The following is a 23154-nucleotide window of genomic DNA, read 5'->3' on the forward strand; positions in this document are numbered from 1 at the left end:
TGTGATCAGCTGTCATTGGCTGACAGCTGATCACATGCTAAGGGGCCGGGATTGGCCCCTTACTCGGATCGGTGATCACCCGAGTCTCAGTGACTCGGTGATCACAGCACGTTCGGTGCGCGCAAGGCGTGTGCACAGGGGAGGCCGTCATGTGACAGGCTCCCGGGAATTCAGGTACGCGCTGTGGCCGTCATTCGGCCATAGGGCGGATGTCTAGTGGTTAACTCAGGTGCTGTCCATTTCTTCTGATCATCGTTGAGATGGTTCTACGCCTTCATTTGAGTCCAGCTGTGTTTGATTATACTGATTGGACTTGATTAGGAAAGCCACACACCTGTCTATATAAGACCTTACAGCTCACAGTGCATGTCAGAGCAAATGAGAATCATGAGGTCAAAGGAACTGCCTGAGGAGCTCAGAGACAGAATTGTGGCAAGGCACAGATCTGGCCAAGGCCACATTTCTGCTGCACTTAAGGTTCCTAAGAGCACAGTGGCCTCTATAATCCTTAAATGGAAGACGTTTGGGACAACCAGAACCCTTCCTAGAGCTGGCTGTCCGCCCAAACTGAGCTATCGGGGGAGAAGAGCCTTGGTATGAGAGGTAAAGAAGAACGCAAAGATCACTGTGGATGAGCTCCAGAAATGCAATCAGGAGATGGGAGAAAGTTGTAGAAAGTCAACCATCACTGCAGCCCTCCACCTGTTGGGACTTTATGGCAGAGTGGCCCGACGGAAGCCTCTCCTCAGTGCAAGGCACATGAAAGCCCGCATAGAGTTTGCTAAAAAACACCTGAAGGACTCCAAGATGGTGAGAAATAAGATTATTTGGTCTGATGAGACCAAGATAGAACTTTTTGGCCTTAATTCTAAGCGTTATATGTGGAGAAAACCAGGCACTGCTCATCACCTGTCCAATACAGTCCCAACAGTGAAGCATGGCGGTGGCAGCATCATGCTGTGGGGGTGTTTTTCAGCTGCAGGGACAGGACGACTGGTTGCAATCGAGGAAAAGATGAATGGGGCCAAGTACAGGGATATCCTGGATGAAAACCTTCTCCAGAGTGCTCAGGACCTCAGACTGGGCCGAAGGTTAACCTTCCAACAAGACAATGACCCTAAGCACACAGTTAAAGTAACGAAGAAGTGGCTTCACAGCAACTCCGTGACTGTTCTTGAATGGCCCAGCCAGAGCCCTTACTTAAACCCAATTGAGCATCTCTGGAGAGACTTAAAAATGGCTGTCCACCAACGTTTACCATCCAACCTGACAGAACTGGAGAGGATCTGCAAGGAGGAATGGCAGAGGATCCCCAAATCCAGGTGTGAAAAACTTTTTGCATCTCTCCCAAAAAGACTCATGGCTGTATTAAATCAAAAGGGTGCTTCTACTAAATACTGAGCAAAGGGTCTGAATACTTAGTACCATGTGATATTTCAGTTTTTCCTTTTTAATAAATCTGCAAAAATGTCAACAATTCTGTGTTTTTCTGTCAATATGGGGTGCTGTGTGTACATTAATGAGGAAAAAAAAATTAACTTAAATGATTTTAGCAAATGGCTGCAATATAACAAAGAGTGAAAAATTTAAGGGGGTCTGGATATTTTCTGTCACCACTGTATATATATATATATATATATATATATATATATATATATATATATATATATATATATATATATTAATCGTGAATATATATATATATATATATATATATATATATATATATATATATATATATATATATACACACACACTATAAATTCCTAACCTGCTGGTTTTGGGGTGTGTAATGGTGGGGAAGATGTACTATGACTGTTTGGTGGAAGAAGGAAGTCAAAAGACTTCCTGCTTTCTCCAGAATACTCAGCTAGCATTGCGCTTCTCTTTCTGATTCTCCACCTCTGAGCTGCTGAATCAGAGAGGAGAATTCTGTCACAGATCTCCAGTGAGGTGCTGAGATCGCACCTTCATACACTGGCCGTTTCTGTGACAGTCAGTTACAGATTCTCAGTATGCTGCGATGATCAGTGGAGAACATGTTCTCTGCTGAATACCTCAGTTTCATAAACTGTTTATGACCTGTGATCAGCGGTGATACTCGGGATCGCTGCTGATCACAGTTTGATAAACGGACACCTTTGTTACTGTGGGGGGATGGGACTGACTTGGGAGTAGAGAGAGAACAGGGATCCACCTAGTTTACATTTGCAGATCCCCGTTCTGCCTCTATGAGGAGCGATCGCGGGTGGCCAGTGGACATCGAGTCTGACCCGATCTGCGCGCGCGGCCCACACGCACAGACCGACGCACAGGTATGTTGGTTCGCGCAGCCCCGCTGCCTTGGCGCAGTATATCTGTCGTTTTTTTAAAAAAAAATTGCATTTGGAAAACCGTAGCGCAATAACCGCGTGACATAAAATATTTCAACGACTGCCATTTAATTCTGTAGGATTTCTGCTAAAAAAATATATTTATGATATTTGTGGGTTCTAAGTAATTGTCTAGAAAAAATACTGATTTTAACTTGTAAGCAACAAATGTCAGAAAAAGGCCTGGTCAGCAAGAGGAAACAACGTGCTAAAGAAGGAGCGCGTCACTATATTGTAAGCCTGCAAAGTGTAAAGTTTTTTTCGTGTTTGCAACTAATAAAGTTGTTGATGAAATAGCAAAAAAAAAAAAAAGTGTCGCTGTGTGGAGGGGGGCGTGTTCTGAGAAGGGGCGTGGGCGGTGTCAGTGTGTGCGGACAGTCTCCTCATTCATCCGGCGGCGGGACATGTTGTACTGAGCCGTACCCCGGAGAGACATCCGCCCCCCTCACACTAAGGAGAATGCTGCGGGTGTGCAGGAAGGCCCGGGCGGCGGCCCTCGCTCAGGTAAGCGCGGACGGGAGGGTGTACAGCGGATATTGGACGGCGGGCGTTTCACTGACAGAACAGGCAGCTATGTACGGTGTGTGTGTTTGACTCCTGCAACGGCGGCGACACTTATCCGGTCTATACCGGCATTGCAAGGGCACAGAGCTCTCTGTCAGAGGCTGCGGGACTAGACGACTTTTGCCGTAGCCAATTGGAGCCCGCCGCTTTACCAGAGCGACCAATGACAGCGCGCAGCCTTTGTCGCCCCGGCCAATCAGCTTTCACGGTGGGGACCTTTCAACTTTGTCAGCGTGTGGGGGGCGGGACGCGCCGCGAGCGACGTGTTCTGCTGTCGAATGGCAGGCGGATTGGAGGTGATGGGCGTGCGGCTCGGCCAATGGGAGTGCAGTGTTGGTTTGGGTCATGTAGTGGGCAGCTGGGAGAGCCCAGAGGACAGATTCTGGGATGAGCAGTGCGGGGTGATCAGTGACAGGAGGAGGGGAGCACACTGTCTGTGTGTGTGTTGTCTTATAGGAGGGTGATCAGTGTCTGGGAGCCGGTACAGCTGTCCTGTGACACCAGCCCCAGGAGGACATGACCTTGCCGAGTGTCCCTCCCAGTCTCAGGGCCTTAGTGAGTCAGAGCCAGGCCCTCCTTATCTCAGCCTGATGTACAGGAGCCTGGAAGGGACAGATACCGCTAATAGTGGCCCGTGTGCACCAATCATTCACTTTATTTCTGAGTTTGTCAAGTGATGAAAGCAGATCACCAATCCCTGAACTCCGGCATCATCCCAGCCTACTTTGTTGCTAAGGACGTTGCTAAGACACTTCCAGCTGTTAGGCCCCAGTCACACATTTGTGCGACTTTGGAACCCCCCATACCCATTCACATAGAGGGGGAGGATCTGGGTTCCTTCTTGTTAAAGGGGGGTTCCAGATTCTGATAAGCCCCCTTCCCGCTGACCCCCCCCCCCCCCCCCACAACCACTGGCAGGGTTGTGGGAAAGAGGCCCTTGCCCCTATCAACATGGGGGGCAAGGAGCTTTGGGGGGGGGGGGTGTCCCCTCCATGTTGAGGTCATGTGGCCTGGTATGGTTCAGAAGGGGGCGCTCGCTCGTCTCCTCCCCCCATTTCCTGACCTGCCAGGCTCCATGCTCGGGTAAGGGTCTGATATGGATTTTAGGGAGGACCCCAAGCCATTTTTTTTTCCTTTTTTTTTTTCCCTTAATTTTGGCATGGGGTTTCCCCTAAAATCCATATCAGACCCTTACTAGAGCAAGCAGCCTGGCAGGTCAGGAAATGGGGGGAGGAGACGAGCGAGCGCCCCCTTCTGAACCATACCAGGCCACATGACCTCAACATGGAGGGGGCACCCCCCCCCCCCAAAGCTCCTTGCCCTCCCATGTTGATAGGGGCAAGGGCCTCTTTCCCACAACCCTGGCCAGTGGTTGTGGGGGTTGGCGGGCAGGGGGCTTATAGGAATCTGGAAGCCCCCTTTAACAAGAGGGACCCCAAATCCCCCCCCCCCCCTCTGAAGGGCCTGGTATGGATTGAGGGGGACGTGGGTTTTTTTTCCTTATAGCAGAGTTCCGCTACAAATACTGCAGCTGCTGACTTTTAAAATAAGGACACTTACCTGTCCAGGGTGCCTGCGCTGTCCTCACCCCCAACCGTCCCTTAGCTCCGGGTGGAGGCGCCGGCATTGCTAGTAAGGGAATCGGGCAGTGAGTCCTTGTGGCTCCACAGCTTGGTTCCCTACTGCGCATGAGCAAGTCGCGCTGCACTTTCTGAGAGGTCCCCTGCTGTCTTCTGGGACCTGTGTGTCTCCCGGAAGACAGCGGGAGGGGCCGGACATGGTGTAGATGGCCGCAAGTACTGCGGCGATCTTTTGACGGAAGTGGGAGTAAATACTTGTATTAGGTATCTGCTCCCCCCCTGAAAGGTGACAAATGTGACACTGGAGGGGGGGGAGAGATCTGGACAGCGGAAGTTCAGTTTTTGGGTGGAACTCCGCTTTAACAACCAGCTGTTCTTCACACAGAACTCAAATCGGTTAATCAATTTTTTGATCGACTCGACTTCTAATCTTTCTGAAAATTTTGGAAGTCTTTAAAAAAATAAACCAAACAATACTAAATGCATTTTACTGTTCTGCACATGTCTAGTGACTTTGTAGAGCACAAACAAAACGATCACATTGGTCAAAGTCGTAACAAAGTCGTAGTCATCCGAAGTTGCATCAATTTGCACTGTGAAGTGTAAACAGACACTTACTGTTCACCTCCAGCAGCACAGGATTCAGCTCTCAAACACTAAGCTCAAAGCTACTGCGTCGGGGGTAGAGAGCAAACATGTGAGGGGGTCTGATTCCAAGAAAGATCTCCCTCCTGTGATAGTCAAGGTGAACAGGGACATCTAGGTGTTTCTCTGGGAGATTTCCAGTCAGGCTCCATGAGATATGTAAATGAAATGGCCTACACCTATAGCAAGGGCATTATTCAACTTTGGTCAAAGCTGCAGTTTGTTTTTAATCTACCGGGGCATGTGAGGGGTTTGAATAAGGCTGCTTTCACACTGGGGCGGCGGGTCTGTTAGTGGTAAAGCGCTGCTAGTTTTAGCGGTGCTTTACTGCTGTTTAAGCAGCGCTTTTCGGCCGCTAGCAGGCTGCTTTTAATCCCCAAGAAGGGGGTTAAATTGCCCGTATTGTGGTGCTTCGGAAGCGCTTCACATTCATTCCAATGGGCAGGGGCGATGTAGGAGCGATGTATACACCGCCCCAAAGATGCTGCTTGCAGGATTTTTTTTTCCCCGTCCCGCAAGCACACCGCCCTAGTGTGAAAGCACTCGGGCTTTCACACTGGGGAGTCATGAGAGGCAGTTTATAGCGCTAAGATGCCTGAAAACTGCCTCAGTGTGAAAGGGGTCTAAGAGAAAGCTTGCTTCTTTGATGGTTTGAAGTGAACAGTAACAGCAAGGAGTGTCTTAGCAACAAGGCAGGACAGGATGATGTGATCTCTGGGAGGTTTTCACATTAGGATTTACTGCGAGCGGGCGACGGCTGCAGGCACCACAGCCTTAAAGTAAAACTACGCAAAAAAAAATAATAGATATATATATATATATATATATATATATATATCTATTATAAAATTTCCATTTTGGATAGAGTAAGGGAGGGTTATTACCCCTGTCAGATTTTTTTTTTTTTTTCGCAATCTGTCCCATGGCGGAGATTTTCCTTCACTTCCTGTCCCATAGCCAAAAAAAGAAGTGAGAGGAAATCCCTGCAAATTAAGGGAGTTTCTTAGGGACCCCCAGGTCACCAGAACTAGTGTTCCCATTGGATGATTTATTATATTACTTTTCTGGGAACAACCCAAAATTTGGGATTTTCTTTTACTTTCAATGATAAACAGAACAAATAGGGTGAATTTTCTTAACGGGGGGCACAGCAAAAAAACAGAACAGCATTCTAATCCCTCAAAACAAACAAATAAAAAAAAAAAAAAATAAAAAAAATTTGCCTTTTTAGATCTATAATTTCACCCAAAACCATTTTTGCGCTTTACTGACAATATTTAGTCTCCTGTGTTTAAAACCAGCCATGGAACATGTGAATCACTAGAGACAGAGAAAGGGAGAGTTTCTTCTCCAAGAAAAGGACTTCCTTGGCTGTGATACATTTTACTCAGCCATGCCAGTTGTTTTGCCATATTTCATGTAATATGTATCATCTGCTTGCCTGGAAATGTTCCTGGTCAGCTGACTTGTGTGTGTGGCTCAGTGAGCATGTATGCATAATTAATGTGCTTCTTGCCAAGATATTCCGCTACTAATTCTTTCCTACCTCACTATTACTCCTGCCAGTGAAACGTTTACCACTGTCTGAAAATATTTTTAGGGTCCATTTACCCATAAGCGTTCAAATGCCACATGCTAATGCAGGTTTTCTAACACGTTACAGCACACGTTCACATAGTCAATCTGGTTGAAAAAAGACCATCCAGGAAAAAGAAATGAATCACAAATTGAAAACCCCCATATACACAATCCTATACCCACAGCTGATACAGAGGGCGGCAACCCCCTCCCCCAATAAAGCATGATCCAATTTGCTCACCAGGGGAAAACCCCCCCTCCAAGAGGCAATCAGCGCGCGTGCATTGCATTAAGGCTGGGTTCACACTAGAGAAGTGTTTCTCAACGCCAGTCCTCAAGGCGCCCCAACAGGTCATGTTTTCAGGCTTTCCCTCAGATGGTAATTACTAAGGCAGTGAAACTGATCAAATCACCTGGACAAAATGGAAAGCCTGAAAACATGGCCTGTTGGGGTACCTTGAGGACTGGAGTTGAGAAACACTGCACTAGAGCATGGAGCGGCTCACAGCAGGGGTCCGGTGTGTTTCCATTCACCGGTTCATTTCCAATTTCAGCGCAAATTTTTGGCTGAATTCAGACCTGAAATGGACCAAAAGACGCACAGGACCCCTGTGCAATCCGCACCGGAGCCGCTCCTGAGATGTGTGAACCGGCTCCATAGAGAGCCGGTCACAATCTCCTGCTGCTGTGCGAATTGGGAAACCCGCATCCAATTTGCCATGGTGTGAATCCAGCTTGAAGGATAAGTTCACCTTTTCTGAGAAAAAAAATAATTTTTAATTTTTTTTAAAAGCACATCATTTTTTTACACTGGAGCATGTAAAGCATTGTTCCTGCAATCAGCAGATCGTGGGTGCAATGCCAGGCTCCTGCAGACACCCAGTCGGCTGTCTGCACTTACTTTCCATTTAGGCAGACAGTTACTAAAGGCAGGAAGAATTGATGAACTTCAAGAGCGCTCACCAGCGCCCCCATAGTTCATTGGAAATAACAAGCCATTGGCCGTGGTGGCAGATGGTACTTGCAGTTAATGCACAGAACTCAGCGAGTGAATGAGACAGCCGGGTTGTTAGAGCCCTGCACAGCCACATTTGTTTTAAATTGTAATAGTGGGTGCCAGGAGAGGATCCCCTGCCCGCTGTCACAGGGAGAGGGGGGCATCGGGGAAGAGGATGCAGGAGCTGGAACATGTTACATATTCCACCCTAAGTATGGGCGTTCCAAACGTGAAGTTCTTCAAGGCAGCCTATTCGTTAAAAGGATGTTCAATTCCTACGACAGGGACATTCAGTTCTGGGTGCCGGGCAAGTTGTTTCTTTTTTACATTTAGCCCTGCTGTGAGCAAGCAGCAGGGTTTAGAGCCGACAGTAAGCTCTCTTGTAAAAACAAAGCGACTTACTAGACGCTGGATTGCTTTTACAAGTCGCGGGAGGGAACGTATAAAAATAAATAAATAGAAAAATAAAAAACTAAAAACAGTAGATTGGGCTTTGCATACAGTTTAAACCCACGCTATGTTTTAAGAGGAAATTCATGAACTCAAAGGTAGAAAACCTTGTAAAATAAATCTTTGGCTCTGTTTTCTTGAGATTCACAGCAATAAATCTGAAGTATATGTAAACCTAAGCTCTATAGTCTTTGTTAATTTATTACCCACTAACACAGCCACGGACCATTTGGCTGGCCAAAGACCAGAGCGTTTTTTGCGATTCGGCACTGTGTCGCTTTAACTGACAATTGCGCGTTCGTGCGACGTGGCTCCCAAAAAAAGTTGATGTCCTTTTTTCCCCACAAATAGAGCTTTCTTTTGGTGGTATTTGATCATCTCTGCGGTTTTTATTTTTTGCGCTATAAACAAAAAAAGAGCGTCAATTTTGAAACTAAACGCAATATTTTTTACTTTTTGCTATAATAAATATCCCCAAAAAATATGTAAATAAACATTTTTTTTTTCCTCCGTTTAGGCTGAAACATATTTTTCTCCATATTTTTGGTAAAAAAAAATCGCAATAAGCGTTTATTGATTGGTTTGCGCAAAAGTTATAGCATCTACAAAATAGGGGATAGTTTTATGGCATTTTTATTTATTTTTACTAGAAATGGCGGCGATCAGCGATTTTTATTTTCACTGTGACATTATGGCGGACAAATCGGACACTTTTGGCGCTATTTTGGGACCATTTACATTTATACAGCGATCAGTGCAATTAAAAATGCACTGATTACTGTGTAAATGTGACTGGCAGTGAAGGGGTTAACCAGTAGGGGGCGCTGTAGGGGCTAAGTGTGTCCTAGGGATGTTTTCTAACTGTGGGGGGGAGGGGCTATATGTGACACGACACTGATCACCGCTCCCGATCACAGGGAGCGGTGATCAGTGTCCTGTCACTAGGCAGAACGGTGAAATGCTTGTTTACATCAGCATTTCCCCGTTCTTCCTCTCCGTGAGACGATCGCGGGTCCGTGCTCGCGGCGCGTGCACTCACAATGCCGCGTCTTAAAAGGCAACGTGCAGGTACGTTAATATGCCTTGTATGTGTCCTTTTGCCGGCGTATATCAGTGTGAGCCGGTCGGCAAGGGGTTAAAGTGGTAGTAAACCGCTGGGTGTTTTTTTATTTTTTTCCCCCTGAAAGGTAATGTCATAATGTGCTAGTATGCATTGCATACTAGCACATTATGTTAAACTTGCCTGAAATGAAGCCTTCCAGTGCAGCATTGTCACTGCTGCAGACGCTCCCAACTTCACCCGGTCTTCCTTCTGGGTTCGCAGGCTTCGGCTGGAGCCGCGATGACGTCACTCCTGTGCATGCACGCGGGAGCTGCCATTTACGGCACAGGACTCTGAAGAACCGGCCTGGGTGACCGTTCCTTCAGAGCGCGTGCGCCAGTGATGTCATCGGCTGCATGTACAGTACATATGTCCTAAACGGTGCACATTTCGGAGAGATTAACAGTACCCATAGGTAAGCCTTATTATAGGCTTGCTTATAGGTAAAAGTCAGAGATGCGAGTTTACATCTTAAAGCGGAGCTCCACCCAAAAGGGAAAGCTCCGCTTGTTTGCTTCCTCTCCCCCTCCAGTGCCACATTTGGCACCTTTTATGGGGGGGGAGCAGGTACCTGTTTTTGACAGGTACCCATCCCCAGTTCCAGGAGACCTCACACAGACCCCACTGCAGGAAATTCGCCCCCCCCCCCCTCCTCTGTCGTCGGGCCAGTTAGAAAGCGCAGCGTGCTTCACGCATGCGCAGAAAGAAGCCGGCTGTCAAGCCAAAAGACTTCACTGCCGCTTTCCCTTATCAGGTATAGCGGCGGCGGCAGCACCCGAGAGCCAATTGGAAAATCTGCTTAGGTGCTGACAATGTGGGATCCCTGGACAGGTAAGTGTCCATATATTAAAAGTCAGCAGCTACAGTATTTTGTAGCTGCTTTTAATTTTTTGGAAGGCTGGACCTCCTCTTTAACCGCTTGCGGACCAGCCGCCGCAGGTTGGCTCCGCTGCACGAGATCACGTTATTGTACGTGATCTCGCGAGGTCCAGATAGCAGGTGCGTGCGCCCGCCGCGAGCTCCGTGAGTCCGATCACGGATTCGATGTCCGCGGGGATACCCGCGATTGTCTCACGGAGAGGAAGAACGGGGAAATGCTAATGTAAACAAGCATTTCCCCATTCTGCCTAGTGACACTGATCACAGCTCCCTGTAATCGGGAGCTGTGATCCGTGTCATGTCACACGTAGCCCCCCCCCCCCCACAGTTAGAATCACTCCCTAGGACACACTTAACTCCTACAGTACCCCTTCACTGCCAGTCACATTTACACAGTAATGAGTGAATTTTTAATTGCACTGATCGCTGTATAAATGTAAATGGTCCCAAAATAGCGCCAAAAGTGTCCGATCCGTCCTCCATAATGTCGCAGTCATGATAAAAATCGCTAATCGCCGCCATTACTAGTAAAAAAATAAAATTATTAATAAAAATGCCATAAAACTATCCCCCATTTGGTTTGTGCAAAAGTTATAGCATCTACAAATCAATAAACGCTTATTGCGCCCCCCCCCCCCAAAAAAAAATATGTAGAAGAATATGTATCGGCCTAAACTGAGGGAAAAAAAAGTTTTTTTTAATATATTTTTTGGGGATATTTATTATAGCAAGTAAGTAGAGTATTATAGCAAATACCTTAAGTAAAAAATATTGCTTTTTTTTTTTTTTTTTTTTCAAAATTGTCACTTTTTTTTTTTTTTTTTTGTTTGTAGCGCAAAAAATCAAAACTGCAGAGGTGATCAAATACCACCAAAAGAAAGATCTACTTGTGGGTAAAAAAGGACGTCAATTTTGTTTGGGTGCAACGTCGCACGACCGCGCAATTGTCAGTTAAAGCGACGCAGTGCCGAATCACAAAATGTGCTCTGGTCAGGAAGGGGGCAAATCCTTCCGGGGCTGAAGTGGTTAATTACATTTAAGAAATAGTTTTCACGATTTTTAGGTTGTACTAGAAAATGTGTGCCTGTATCAGCGAGGTTGGGTATATTCAGATAACACAGAGGAATTGTTTTGGTGGGTAAGATATACAGGAGAGCAGTGAGGAGGGTATGATGGGGTAGGATATGCAGGACTGGAGTGTGGAGGGAATGGTGGTGGGTGATATATGCAGAAGAGGAGTGTGGAGGGAATGGTGGTGGCATACCTGTTCTATTCATTTTCCAGTCCAGTCAAAGCTAAAAAAAAAAATTTGGTTTACACTTCAATTAAAAAAAAACAAAAAAACAAAAACATATACTTTGTACGCCTGCCACAAAGGTCCTTGTCCTGGCATTTCCTGTTTTTCTAGTCGTCTGTCCAGGAAAGCACTAGAGAGAGATAGGCTCCACCTCTGGAGGCAGGAAACACAAAATTCAAATCCATAAAGGGCGGCTTCCATCCCTCTTCCCCAGTCTTTGTGTTTCCTCCACTGGAAGAGGAGGCTGGATGGGAGCTCTCCTTCCCCTGAGCCTAGGTAGGGCTGCCTAATGGAGAGGGGTAAGGAGGTCTGCAAATACCTGAACAGGGATGACAGGTGTCTGAGTCCCCCTGGTCAGGCTGCGGAGAGCTGATACGAGCGTCCTCCAGGATAGCTCGGTGAGGGCTGGTGTTCCCCGCACATGGCTCATGATGGTCTGCTGGCCAGATACTATGGTATCCCGGCGTGAGTCGAGCAGGGGGCGGGCATAGCCCTCGAATTCCCGCCTGTAGAACACAGGAGGAGGCCGGAGACTTCAGGCACACCACTTCCGGGTCACATGGCGAGCGTGGGCGCCGGATCCATGGCGGTCTATTTAAAAAACGCCAGCCACAAAGTGGATGGTACTGATCTACAGCAGCAGCACGATGCTCCAGGGGGACAGCATGGATCTAGCTGAACCAGGTGGCAGTGGTGCCGGCCCAGCTCAGGTAGGCGAACACTGGGGTGCCTTTGGTCTACAGGGCTAAGGGGGGGACGGGGACAATGGACGGGATCCAGGCTAAAGAGTCATGTGAGTCCCGTCAGTGGCTGGTGAGGGTGCAGGGTGTTGGGTAAAGGTATACACCCACTTGTTGGCTAAGGTTTCTGTCAGCAGCTTGTCTTTGTTTTTTTTCTTTCCCTTTGCCTCCCTTCTCTCCTCCTCTTGTCTCAGGCTTAGCCCAAAGAACCGGAGAGGTCAGAGAGGAAGAAGGGGTGTCGGTCATGTACGAACAAATTTAAAGATGGGTGGAACAAGCCCCTTTGTAAACCCTGTATTGATAATTTGGTTTACAAGGAGGCAACGGGGGCATGCAAAGAATTGATTTCTGGCATTAAGAAAGAAATGAAGGCTATAAAGTTGATGCTGTCGAACCTTGAAACCCCAAAAACAACCAGTTGCAGTTCCCCCAGCTTCAGCCCCAGAGGAGGGTGACGAATCAGGGGGGAGGAATCGGATCCTTTTGGATGAGCTAAGTGAGACAGCATCATCCAAAGATATTCCGAGCCAAGGGACAAGTTCACCCAGATACAGGCTCTCCCTCGAAGTCAAACCTAACCCCGACACAGGCCTTACAGTACTTGGGGGTTCTTGGTGAACTCAGTGACGCAGAAGATCTATCTCACAGAGAAGAAAGTAGAAAAGGTGAAGGCGACGGCAGTCTTTTTTCAGAACAATCTGGCAGTTTCCATCCGATCAGCCATGTCGGGTCTGGGTCTCCTGGCAGCAACAATCCCTGCAGTACCATGGGCAAGGGCCCATTTCAGGTGTCTCCAGGCTAATATCCTGAACAGCTGAGACGGAGCGCAGGAATCGCTGGACACAACCTTCCGCCTATCTCCAAAGACCAAGCGGTCTCTGTGGTGGTGGAGGGACGAAGAGAACCTTGTGCAGGGTCTATTATGGTCTCTTCCGGTGTCCGTCCGCATCACCACGGACGCCAGAGCCTGGGGCTGGAGGGCCCACTGGGGGTCAAGAGTAGCCCAAGGGCGCTGGGAGTAAACGCAGTCCCAAAGATCAGCCAACTGGAGGGAGTTGTAAGCAATCTGGGAAGCGCTAAGGGCATTCGCCAGAGAGCTGAAAAGTCACCATGTACAAGTCCTCTCGGACTGTGTGGTAGCAGTCTCTTATTTAAACAAACAAGGGGGAACAAGGTGTCCATTCTTAATCAGACTAGCGAGTGCCATCTTTTTCTTGGGCCGAGAGGAACCTGAAGTCAATATCCGCAGTCCATCTAAAGGGAGTGGACAATCATCTGGCTGACTTTCAGAGCCGACACCAAGTGTACGAGTCAGAATGGTCACTAAACAGGGAAATCTTCCAGCTAATGGTAGAGAAATGGGGCCTTCCAGAGGTGGATTTGTTCGCCAACAAATCAAATGCCAAGGTTCCAGTGTACTTCTCGCTGGAAAGAGAAGTAGGGGCCAAGGGGTTAGACGCATTGGGCCAGAAGTGGGGGCGTTTCACCTATGCTACGCCTTCCCTCTGTTCAAACATATTCGCCTGGTCCTGACTAAGTTTGTTCAAGAGCGCACCACAATGATCCTAGTGGTCCCGTATTGCCCGAAGAGGCCTTGGTTTTCCACGATGTTACGCCTGGCAGAGGAGCCTCCCCTCATGCTGCCCGAGAGGAAGGATCTGCCGTCTCGGAGCCCAGTTCTATTATCAAAAATACAGACCCTGAAATTGTCAGCTTGGTGTCTGAGGAAAGCCTCCTGAAGTCTAAGGGGCACTCGGACAGGGTGGTAAACACTTCTTTCCAGTAGAAAGAAGGTAACCCAAGCAATTTATGTTGAATTTTGGAAAGTTTTCTGTTCATGGTTAGATACCAAGAAGGTGTCTGCAAGTATTCCAGCCATCTAGGAGTTTTTACAAGACTGTGCAGACCAAGGACTGGCCATTAGTACATTAAAAGTGCAGGTATCGGCCTTGTCTGTTTTTTTTTTTTTTTTTTTTTTTGGAGCAACCCCTGGCATTAGCCCTGCTAGTTAGCAGGTTCTTTAAGGGGTTAGCCAGGATTAGACCCATTCCGTTCAAAATTCTGCCAAAATGGGACCTATCGACAGTATTGCAAGGTTGAATAAAATTGTTGCAAAAGGAAGAGCTGCCCTTTAAAATGGGTCACGCTCAAAACTCTCTTTTTAGTGGCCGTATCCACAGCCAGATGCATTAGCGAGCTGCATGCACTTTCTATTAAGGAGCCTTTCCTGCAAATTTTTGAAGACAGACTCGTATTGCATAGAGACCCAGGGTTTTTGCCTAAAGTGGTGTCAAAATTCCACAGGACTCAGGAAATTGTTTTGCCTTCTTTTTGTGGGTCCCCAACCAATCCAAAAGAAACCAGAATTCCACCAACTGGACGTGAGAGCCTGTGTCTTACGGTATCTGGAATTGTCGGAAAGCATTCGAAAATCCAATGCTCTATTTATTTTGCATTCGGGGGAAAAAAAATTGGGGTTCCAAGCTTAGACAGTCACAATCGCAAGGTGGATTAAACAAGCGTTTGTGGAAGCTTACAAGATTTTAAAGAAGGAATGTGCTTTTTTTCCCCCCATGGCTCGCTCCACACGGGCTCTATCGACTTCTTGGGTGGAGCGAGCTGGAAGCGACACCAGAGCAAATTTGTTGAGCAGCAACATGGTCAAGCCACTCAACTTTCATTAAGCATTAAAGATTGGACCATAACTCAGCGCAAGACCAAGCGTTTGGTAGAAAAGTACTCCAAGCGGTAGTCGCCCCCCCCCTAATCTGGTAAGTTCTCGCTAGTGCTGTCCTGGACAGACGACTAGAGAAAACCAGAGTTAGACTTACCGGTAACTCTGTTTCTAGGAGTTGTCCAGGACAGCAGGGATTCCCTCCCTATATGCTGTTATAACTTTGGACGAATGTTGTTGTTTCAGAAGCCGTTCCGGGGAAATTCTCAGATATAGACTGGGGAAGAAGGACGGAAGCCGCCCTTTATGGATTTGAATTTTGTGTTTCCTGCCTCCGGAGGTGGAGCCTATCTCTCTAGTGTTGTCCAGTAAGTCTAACTCTGCTTTTTGGGGTGACAACACTGTCAGAAAGGTGTAAATAGTGTTTTATTTGAGAAAAAAAACAATCAAAAAAACATGGTATTTTCATGATCCACAATGCTTTAGCAAAGGAAATGTCATTCAGTTAATGTTTACATGTAATTTTCTGTAATTCTGTTTTATAGGAGTGCCTGCGTATTAAGACATCACTCCACCCCCTGCGTGTTGCCAGAGCATACGCTACTGAAGCCCCTGGGTAAGACTTATTCCATTCATGTTCTGATCCCACAGGTGGGGGTTTAAGCTGCTTCTCTCACTTCTTGTATTCTATATCTTGTAATAAGCACAAACACTAACTAGTCAGACTACCTGCCTTAAGCCCCGTACATACGATGCGAAAATCGGAAGTAAAATGTCGTCCGACGATCTGCCGATTTTCAGATCGTTAGTACGGTGCTTTTGACAGCTGATTCCGGTTTTTCGTCCGACAAAAGCTGAATGTACAGACTATAACATTTTTGTCATACATGAACTCAACATCGTTTTTCGTTTTAATTAGTACCATTTTTCGTATAAAGAAAAATCATAAGAGCAAGACTACGCATGCTCGGAAACAAAAGAATACATACAAAACAATTGAACGCATTACTCCACTTCTGAAGTTGTATTCTGTTGTACGAAAATTTTCGTATGGTGAGTAACCTATTCACTTTTGAAATGAGACTAGCATGCAACAAAAAACGGATGAACGGTCGTCCAAAAATCTGATCGTGTGTACAAGGCTTTACAAGTGGAATTAAAGCTGGACAATTCAGCCAGTTTATCAGGAAACAGCTGCATTTTGATCTATTGTGTTGCCACAGTCGGACAAATGATCTGCAAGTTTTTTTTTTTTTTTTTTTTTTGTGTGCTAGAAGAGGTTACTAAAGTTTTGAAAATTCTCGCAAGTTAGAATACAACTTCGGAAGTGATATAGTGTATTCTTTCACTTCCGAGCATGCGTGGTCTTGGTCACTTGATTTTTTTTTTTTTTCATTTAAATACCATACTAATTACTCTAATTTTCCTCCTTCTCCTTTTTGGTTATTTTTGCATTAACTGTCGTGATCGGCTCTCGAAAGTTAACAAATAGATTGTCAGACAATATGGGCCCTTAGGCTTTTCCACTTGTAAAGCCTAAGGGCCCATATTTGAGAGGTATGCACAGGTTTAGGATCTGAGCTCCAGAATAGGAAGTCTTGTCACTCTCTAATAAGGTCTTGTCAGGTCAGATGTTTCCACCTTTTCACATTACATAATGCAATTTCCAGAAAGGTCAAAGCTAAACTATCCTGCTGCATAGATTTTACATTATATCTGTGACCTACAGCTATAACACATAGCAGACCTATTATTCTGCAAGACATGCCAAAACTTAAAGGGTATTTTTTTCTGTGTATGTATATGTGTGTGTGTATGTGTGTGTATATATGTATATGTATATATATATATATATATATATATATATATATATATATATATATATATATATATATATATATATATATATATATATATATACATATATACATACATACATACATTTTTTTTTTTTTTTTTACTAAAGAGTTAGGGATATGTACTAATTCATTTAATAGGAACAAATAGCGTTTTTTGTATATTATGGGAAAAAAAACTTTAAAAAAATTTTTTATATATGTATTTTTTTTGGGTACGCTTTTGTTGGATAATTTATGAAATCTTGTGTGTAAACCATGCTCGGCTATCTATGACCAGCCAGCAGGTGGAGCTGTTAGATCCTGTTCACTTGAACGTCCTGTCTCTTTATACGTTTTAAAGAAAACCTATTAAATCTCAAATGCTTAAAATGCAATGAACACACACAAGTGAATGACTTGTCCCTAATTGGATGTTTGGGGTTTTTTTTGTTTGTTTGTTTTTGGCGGTTTTGGTCATATGAGCCTTAAGCCCGGCTAGGCTGTTACTGTTATGCTGTCTTTTTGAAAATTAAAATAAATAATTTGATCCAGAATCTTTTGAGTTAATCACCTACTGGCTTTGTTAAATATAGTAGCAAACACCTGTAGTAATTCCCTGTGGTGGTGAGCATTCAGTGCACTGGCTTGTATTGTCATCCTAGCACTCAAGTAAACATGTAGATAAAGGAAAGTCGGAAGCTCAATCTCCCACAATGAACAAGTTTATTAATCCAGATGTGGTACAAAATAATACAGGGCTTGCGCGTTTTGGCGTGTAGCCTTAGGGCTCTTTCACATGGACAATCCGTATGTCCGTTTTTCATCCTTCCGTTTTTGGATGAAAAACGGACATACATGTATCCCTATGGAGCGTCGGATGTCAGCGGTGACATGTCCGCTGACATCCGATCCGCTCCGATCCGAAAAGTGTAACGGAGGAAAACCCTACTTTTCCATCCGTTATCGGATCGGGTGACGACGGACTCTACGGTCCGTCATCATCCAATCCCCCATAGGGGAGAGCGGCGCTAAGCAAGCGGGTGTTCACGGGGCGGATCATCACTGATCCCCCCCCTTGTGAAAGAGCCCTTAGTCCTAGCCTTGATTAATAAATGTATTCATTGCGGAAGATCGAGCTGCCGGCTTAACTTTATCTACATACTGGCTTTTTAAAGCGGAAGTAAAAACCACTGTTCTTGTCTGTGAGCACCCCGCATTGCCGCTGTCTTCTTCCAACCTTGGCCACTTCAGGCCTTCTTGATTGGTTGTCCTTGGATGACTTAATCCCATGCACTCATTAAAGTGGTTCGAAAGTCCAAATGCTTTTTACCCTAATACATTCCCTGCATTAAAGTGATTGTAAAGGTAAATAAAAAAAAAAAGTCTATACTTACCTGCTCTGTGGAATTGCACAGAGCGCCTGCGAACTTCCTCTTCCCGGTCCCCCCGCCTATACTCCTGGCCCCTCCTCTCTGTCCAGTGTCCCCACAGGAAGCTGCTTCCCATGGGGGCACTTGTGCGTGCTTACTCCCAAGCCCTGCTGCTGTGTCCATTGACACAGAAAGCGGGACTTGGCCTTGCCCCCTCATCACTGGCTTTGATTTGACAGCACTGGGAACCAAAGTCTCCTGGAGCCCCAGCAAAGCCAGCCAGACCCGGAAGTGAAGAGCTGCAGACGTGCACAGCGCTGGTTCAAATGACTGCTCAGGTAAGTAAAAGGGGGATACTAATGTCTAAACATTTTTTACCTACATACAAGAATTGCATGAAGGTAAAAAATGTTTAGACTTTGAGTGGGGATAACGCGCTGCCTGGACTGATGGCAATGACATCAGCGGAGAACGAACTTCAGACCGCTCTCCTCTGAAAACAGGTCACAGGCGTGCAAAACAAATTGCACTTCTGTGACCCAGAGGAGAAGCCCAGCCTAAAAAGCTCACCCTAGATCACTTCAGGCTGGCCCCTTTTTGCAGCTATAATGTTAAAAATAAGTGTCTATACTGTTTAAAATCCAGTCACTGTCTCGCCCTGATCTGCACATGATCAGGTGCTCTCCATTTTTCAGCACTGAGCCAAGAATGTAGAGGCCAATCTGCTGAAAGTCTAAATTACTGCTGAAAGTCTAATTTACTCGGGGGGGGTCTCTGAGCTTCAGCAAAATTGAGCACTGCTGCAGACCATTCACAGCATACATTAATTTTGGTAGAATGCTACTTTCTTGCTTAAGTTATTATGGGTAAAGTTCCACTTTTAATTCAAGGTGGAACTAAACCCATCAATTTTAATGGTTTCTCAAATCGGTTACATTCAAGGCATGCCTTGAATTACTGTGACAGCTGCTTGTGCTCTTAACTGAATTGTCAAGCCATCAAATAGCTGTTGTCATAACTGATCACATGCAGCACCATAGCAACTGCAGGCTAAAATGGCAGCTTCCTTGGCTGTAAAGGATAATGAGGGTCTAGTTCTGCTTTTAAAAGGAAGAGAGGGGAGGAGTATAGTGCCGCTTAGAGAGAGACGGATGGGTGGGAAACAAAACTAAAACTAAAAGTTCGGTTCAGGCTTGAATGGGTTAGAAACAAGTTCTATGGGGGGCGTGGCTTAGCAATGGCCGAGTGAAGACGTGCATAGCTGGAGCTCCCTGCCCGATCCTACCCGCACGGACCGAAAAACAGTCTTTAACCCATGTGACCGAGGCATGAACAGCGCAAAACGATACAGGACACGATCATCTACACGGGGATCGAACCACCGGACAATACAAACAGGGATACCGCACTTTTTTACCGGTAAAACGGCTCTGTCTCCAGGCGCCAAAGCTGCCGCACCACGTGGAACCTCTATGGCTGCTACCTCTGTGGGACCACAGAACCTCCCTCCCATACACACACAGACCCCTGTGTCCCTCACGGGGACGCCGGCAATATTCTGCTCAAGCATGGAGAGTACTTCATTGACCCAGGCCCCCATAGAAGACGATCTCCGCAGCATGCTCAGGGCCCTCCCTACAAGGGCAGACATAGAGGCCCTTATTCTGAAAATAGAGGAGACACACAGTAGAGACATTCAAGAGATAAAAGCAGATCTACACAGCGTAGAGACTCGTGTCACATCCGGAGAGAGCAAAATTGATGTATTAGAAGAAAAGATGCGAGTACTGGAACAAACACAACAAGCCCATGCATTAGAAGCCCAAGAGATGCAATTACATTTGGAGGAAATGGAGGACCGTAGCCGCCGAAACAACTTACGGTTGCGGGGGATCCCGGAGGCTACGGGTCCTGAAGATTTGGCTGAAACGGCGACAGCAATCTTTCGGACGCTCATGACAGATCCACCCCCTAACTTGGAGATCGATAGGATACACCGCACCCTGGGTCCCAGATCGATAGATCCCGCGAGACCCCGGGATGTTTTGTGCAGGTTACACAGATACGCACAAAAGGAAATGCTCCTGCGGAATGCCTGGGACCAGGGAGATATAGAATTTGATGGTGCCCATATTCAAATACTCCCAGACCTCTCCAGAGCCACGTTACAACGTCGCGCTATGTTGAAGCCAGTGCTGGAAGTGGCGAGAAGGAGTGGATGCACCTACCGGTGGGGGTACCCGCTAGCAGTCACCTTCCGGACGGAGCGAGCCTCCTTTACACTGCGCACTCCAGCAGACCTACCTGCTCTATTCACCTTCATGGAGGCGGAACCAATCCCGGTGCCCAACTGGCTACAAAAGATCCCTCGACCTACAGGACGCACTGGCCCAGCGGTGGGCAGATCTCATCCTCCTCCACGGTCCCAACGATCTAGGGGTCGCTCCCGCATCAGGCCCGGAAATAATGCCCGTGAGTCTTAACAACAAAATTGGATCCTAGGATGTTACCTTTTTTTTTTTTTTTTTTTTTTTTTTTGGTTCCTTTGTTTGCTGATTTGAGTTTTTTAAGTTTTTTGTTTTTGACTCCCTCTCCTTCTACTGGCGAACACTCGCACTTTACTTGCGTCCACTCTAAATGAAATGCTCTGTGTACCCCATCCATGCCAAGACATCTGAGACGTTCCCACCCCTCCCACTTTTCTGTAATATCCCAGCAGCGTGAGTGTAGTTTCACGCCTTCAGCCTTCCAGCAAGACACCGGATCCTGCCACCAACTTATCATGCTCTGGAACTAACGCTACTGATGGGTAGTGGAGAACAGACCGAGAGGTTGTAACTGACGGGGATCATATGTTTTTTCCTTCCCCCGGTGGTCTCCTTCCTACTCCGCCCACTCAGCACTACACCCGCCAGAGAGGTAAGGGAAGTTTTACCCCCCATTATATTACACACCACGATCTCCCTCTCCAGGAGACTTTCAGCGGAAACGAGAGGGAGAGCTGAAGATCGAACCAACGACTGGACCACAGTACAGCGTAGAACATTCATCCGAGACTATAGCTGGGCCCGTGAGTGCCATATACCTATCTCATTACCGGGGATGTACAGGGGCCCTCTTTAGAGTTCTGTAAAGAACATAGGATGACTGTGCGAGGTAGAGAGGGGGATAGGGAATGTTGGAGCCTAGCGAAGTGACTGAAGGCTAATGGGCAGATAACTGAGATATGTTAAAGTAGCGGAAGGGAGGGGGGACGAAAGGATTGCATTGCTTCACCTTACTCTTCCTTACTGTAACACAATAGCACGAGACCATAAGTGCTGTGGGGGAAGTGATGAAGAGTAAACGGTAGCGATAAACAGTAATGGGTCGCCACCCCCCTTCAACACGAGAATCCCATGAGTGTGGCGCCTGAGGCCCTAGGCATGTTATTAAGGTAATGCATCATACAACCATACTGTTAGTCTTATCATTATTAAACTGACGGGGAATGATGGAGCTTTCAGTTTCAAGAAGACTGGACAGATTTACACAAGTGGATGCGAGATTGTTTAGTTGGGGGAGGGGGCAGGAGAGAGGAGGGGGAGGGGGAGAAAGAAAAAAAAAAAGAAAAAAAAACTATGATACCCCTATCTCACTGCTGTGGTTGATGTTAGACGCAAACAGAGGATACTAAAAATTTGTTATATTACTACACCTGGTTTATACAAGTTTATTAAACTGGTTCACATGTTCATATACAACTATAGGTCTGTGGGGGTTGGGAAACGGCGGGGACCTCCACGCATAGCTTTTGCTAGACTCACCTCCACATAGGCAAACGCTTTGACCCGGATTCCCCTGGCGGGCGTTGAAGCAGTGATTTGCTATAACTCTTAGTTATAATTTGGTGGGCAGGTGTCGAGTGAAGACTTTACGCCCGAGACACACCAATAACTTAGAAACTTTACCTTGTTAACTTACTTCTCTTTGTTAACTACATTTCCTTTCACTCCTCTCATCCTTTTTCTCTCCCCCTCCCCACCCTTGGCCCACGAGCATGGAGACCCTAAATGTGATCACTCTTAATGTGAAAGGACTTAACGTCCCTGAAAAGAGACGGATGTTATTAAATGACATGAAACGACTGAAAGCAGACATTGTGTTGCTACAGGAGACACACTTTAAAGACGACAAACTACCGATACTTAAAAACAGACACTACCCAATAGTATACCATTCTACCCATTCAGCAGCCAAATCCAGGGGGGTGTCCATTCAGATTTCAGCTAAGGTACCGTGGACTTTGACAGACACAAAAACAGACAAGATGGGGAGGTTCCTGTTTTTAAAGGGCTCCATAGGTGGAGCTAAGGTGACCATCGCCAATTTCTATGCCCCAAACATCCAACAGGACTCTTTCGTGCAGAGACAATTAGACGCGCTCCAAAAATTCACAGAGGGCCAACTCATCATTGGAGGGGACTTTAACACCCCCCTACTTCCCGTAGAGGACACTTCTTCAGGGTCCTCATCAGTTACCAGAGGTACACGCAAGAGGATACATACCGCGCTCCATGCACTACAACTGGTGGATGTTTGGCGTCTCTTCCACCCGGGTGAGAGGGATTACTCCTTTTTTTCCCGACCTCATCAAACATATTCACGCATTGATTTTTTCTTAATACCTCAAAATCAATTACACGCGGTCAAAGGCTCGGCAATTGGTTCTATCACATGGTCAGACCACGCTCCAGTTTCAATGCAATACGCTCTAGCCGACTACTTTAGGGGACAAAGAAGCCCGTGGAGACTTAATGAAAGCCTCTTACAAAATTCAGAGATAGTCGCGGACATGACTAAAGAAATAACACAGTATTTCCAGACTAACACCTCAGACGAAGTAGACGGGGGCTTGATTTGGGAAGCACACAAAGCAGTGATCCGCGGGGTGCTTATAAAGCATGGAGCGCGGTTGAAAAAACAAAGAACTGCACAACTAACAACACTTTTAACTAAGCTACGCAGCCTGGAAACAGACCACAAGCTGACACCGTCCAGAGCGCTAGGAAATGAATTAGACATAGTA

The 23154-nt window shown here is 46.4% G+C and overlaps 1 protein-coding gene across 3 annotated transcripts in view; it reads left to right on the forward strand.

Moving 5' to 3' along the window:
- The first annotated feature begins 2674 nt into the window (after positions 1–2674).
- IMMT (inner membrane mitochondrial protein) overlaps positions 2675–23154 on the forward strand; it is a 70158-nt gene continuing 49678 nt past the window's right edge. For 2 of the 3 annotated variants that reach the window (XM_073610977.1, XM_073610978.1), the window contains exons 1-2: positions 2676–2876; positions 15424–15494. In XM_073610977.1, coding sequence (XP_073467078.1) covers positions 2832–2876; positions 15424–15494 — 116 coding nt within the window. In that variant the 5' untranslated portion in view covers positions 2676–2831. Of the gene's footprint in view, positions 2877–15423; positions 15495–23154 lie in introns of all 3 variants that reach the window. The other variant, XM_073610979.1, reaches the window with a different exon arrangement.

Source organism: Aquarana catesbeiana, linkage group LG01 (assembly GCF_042186555.1).
Source record: "Aquarana catesbeiana isolate 2022-GZ linkage group LG01, ASM4218655v1, whole genome shotgun sequence".
NCBI classification, from domain to species: Eukaryota; Metazoa; Chordata; class Amphibia; order Anura; family Ranidae; genus Aquarana; species Aquarana catesbeiana.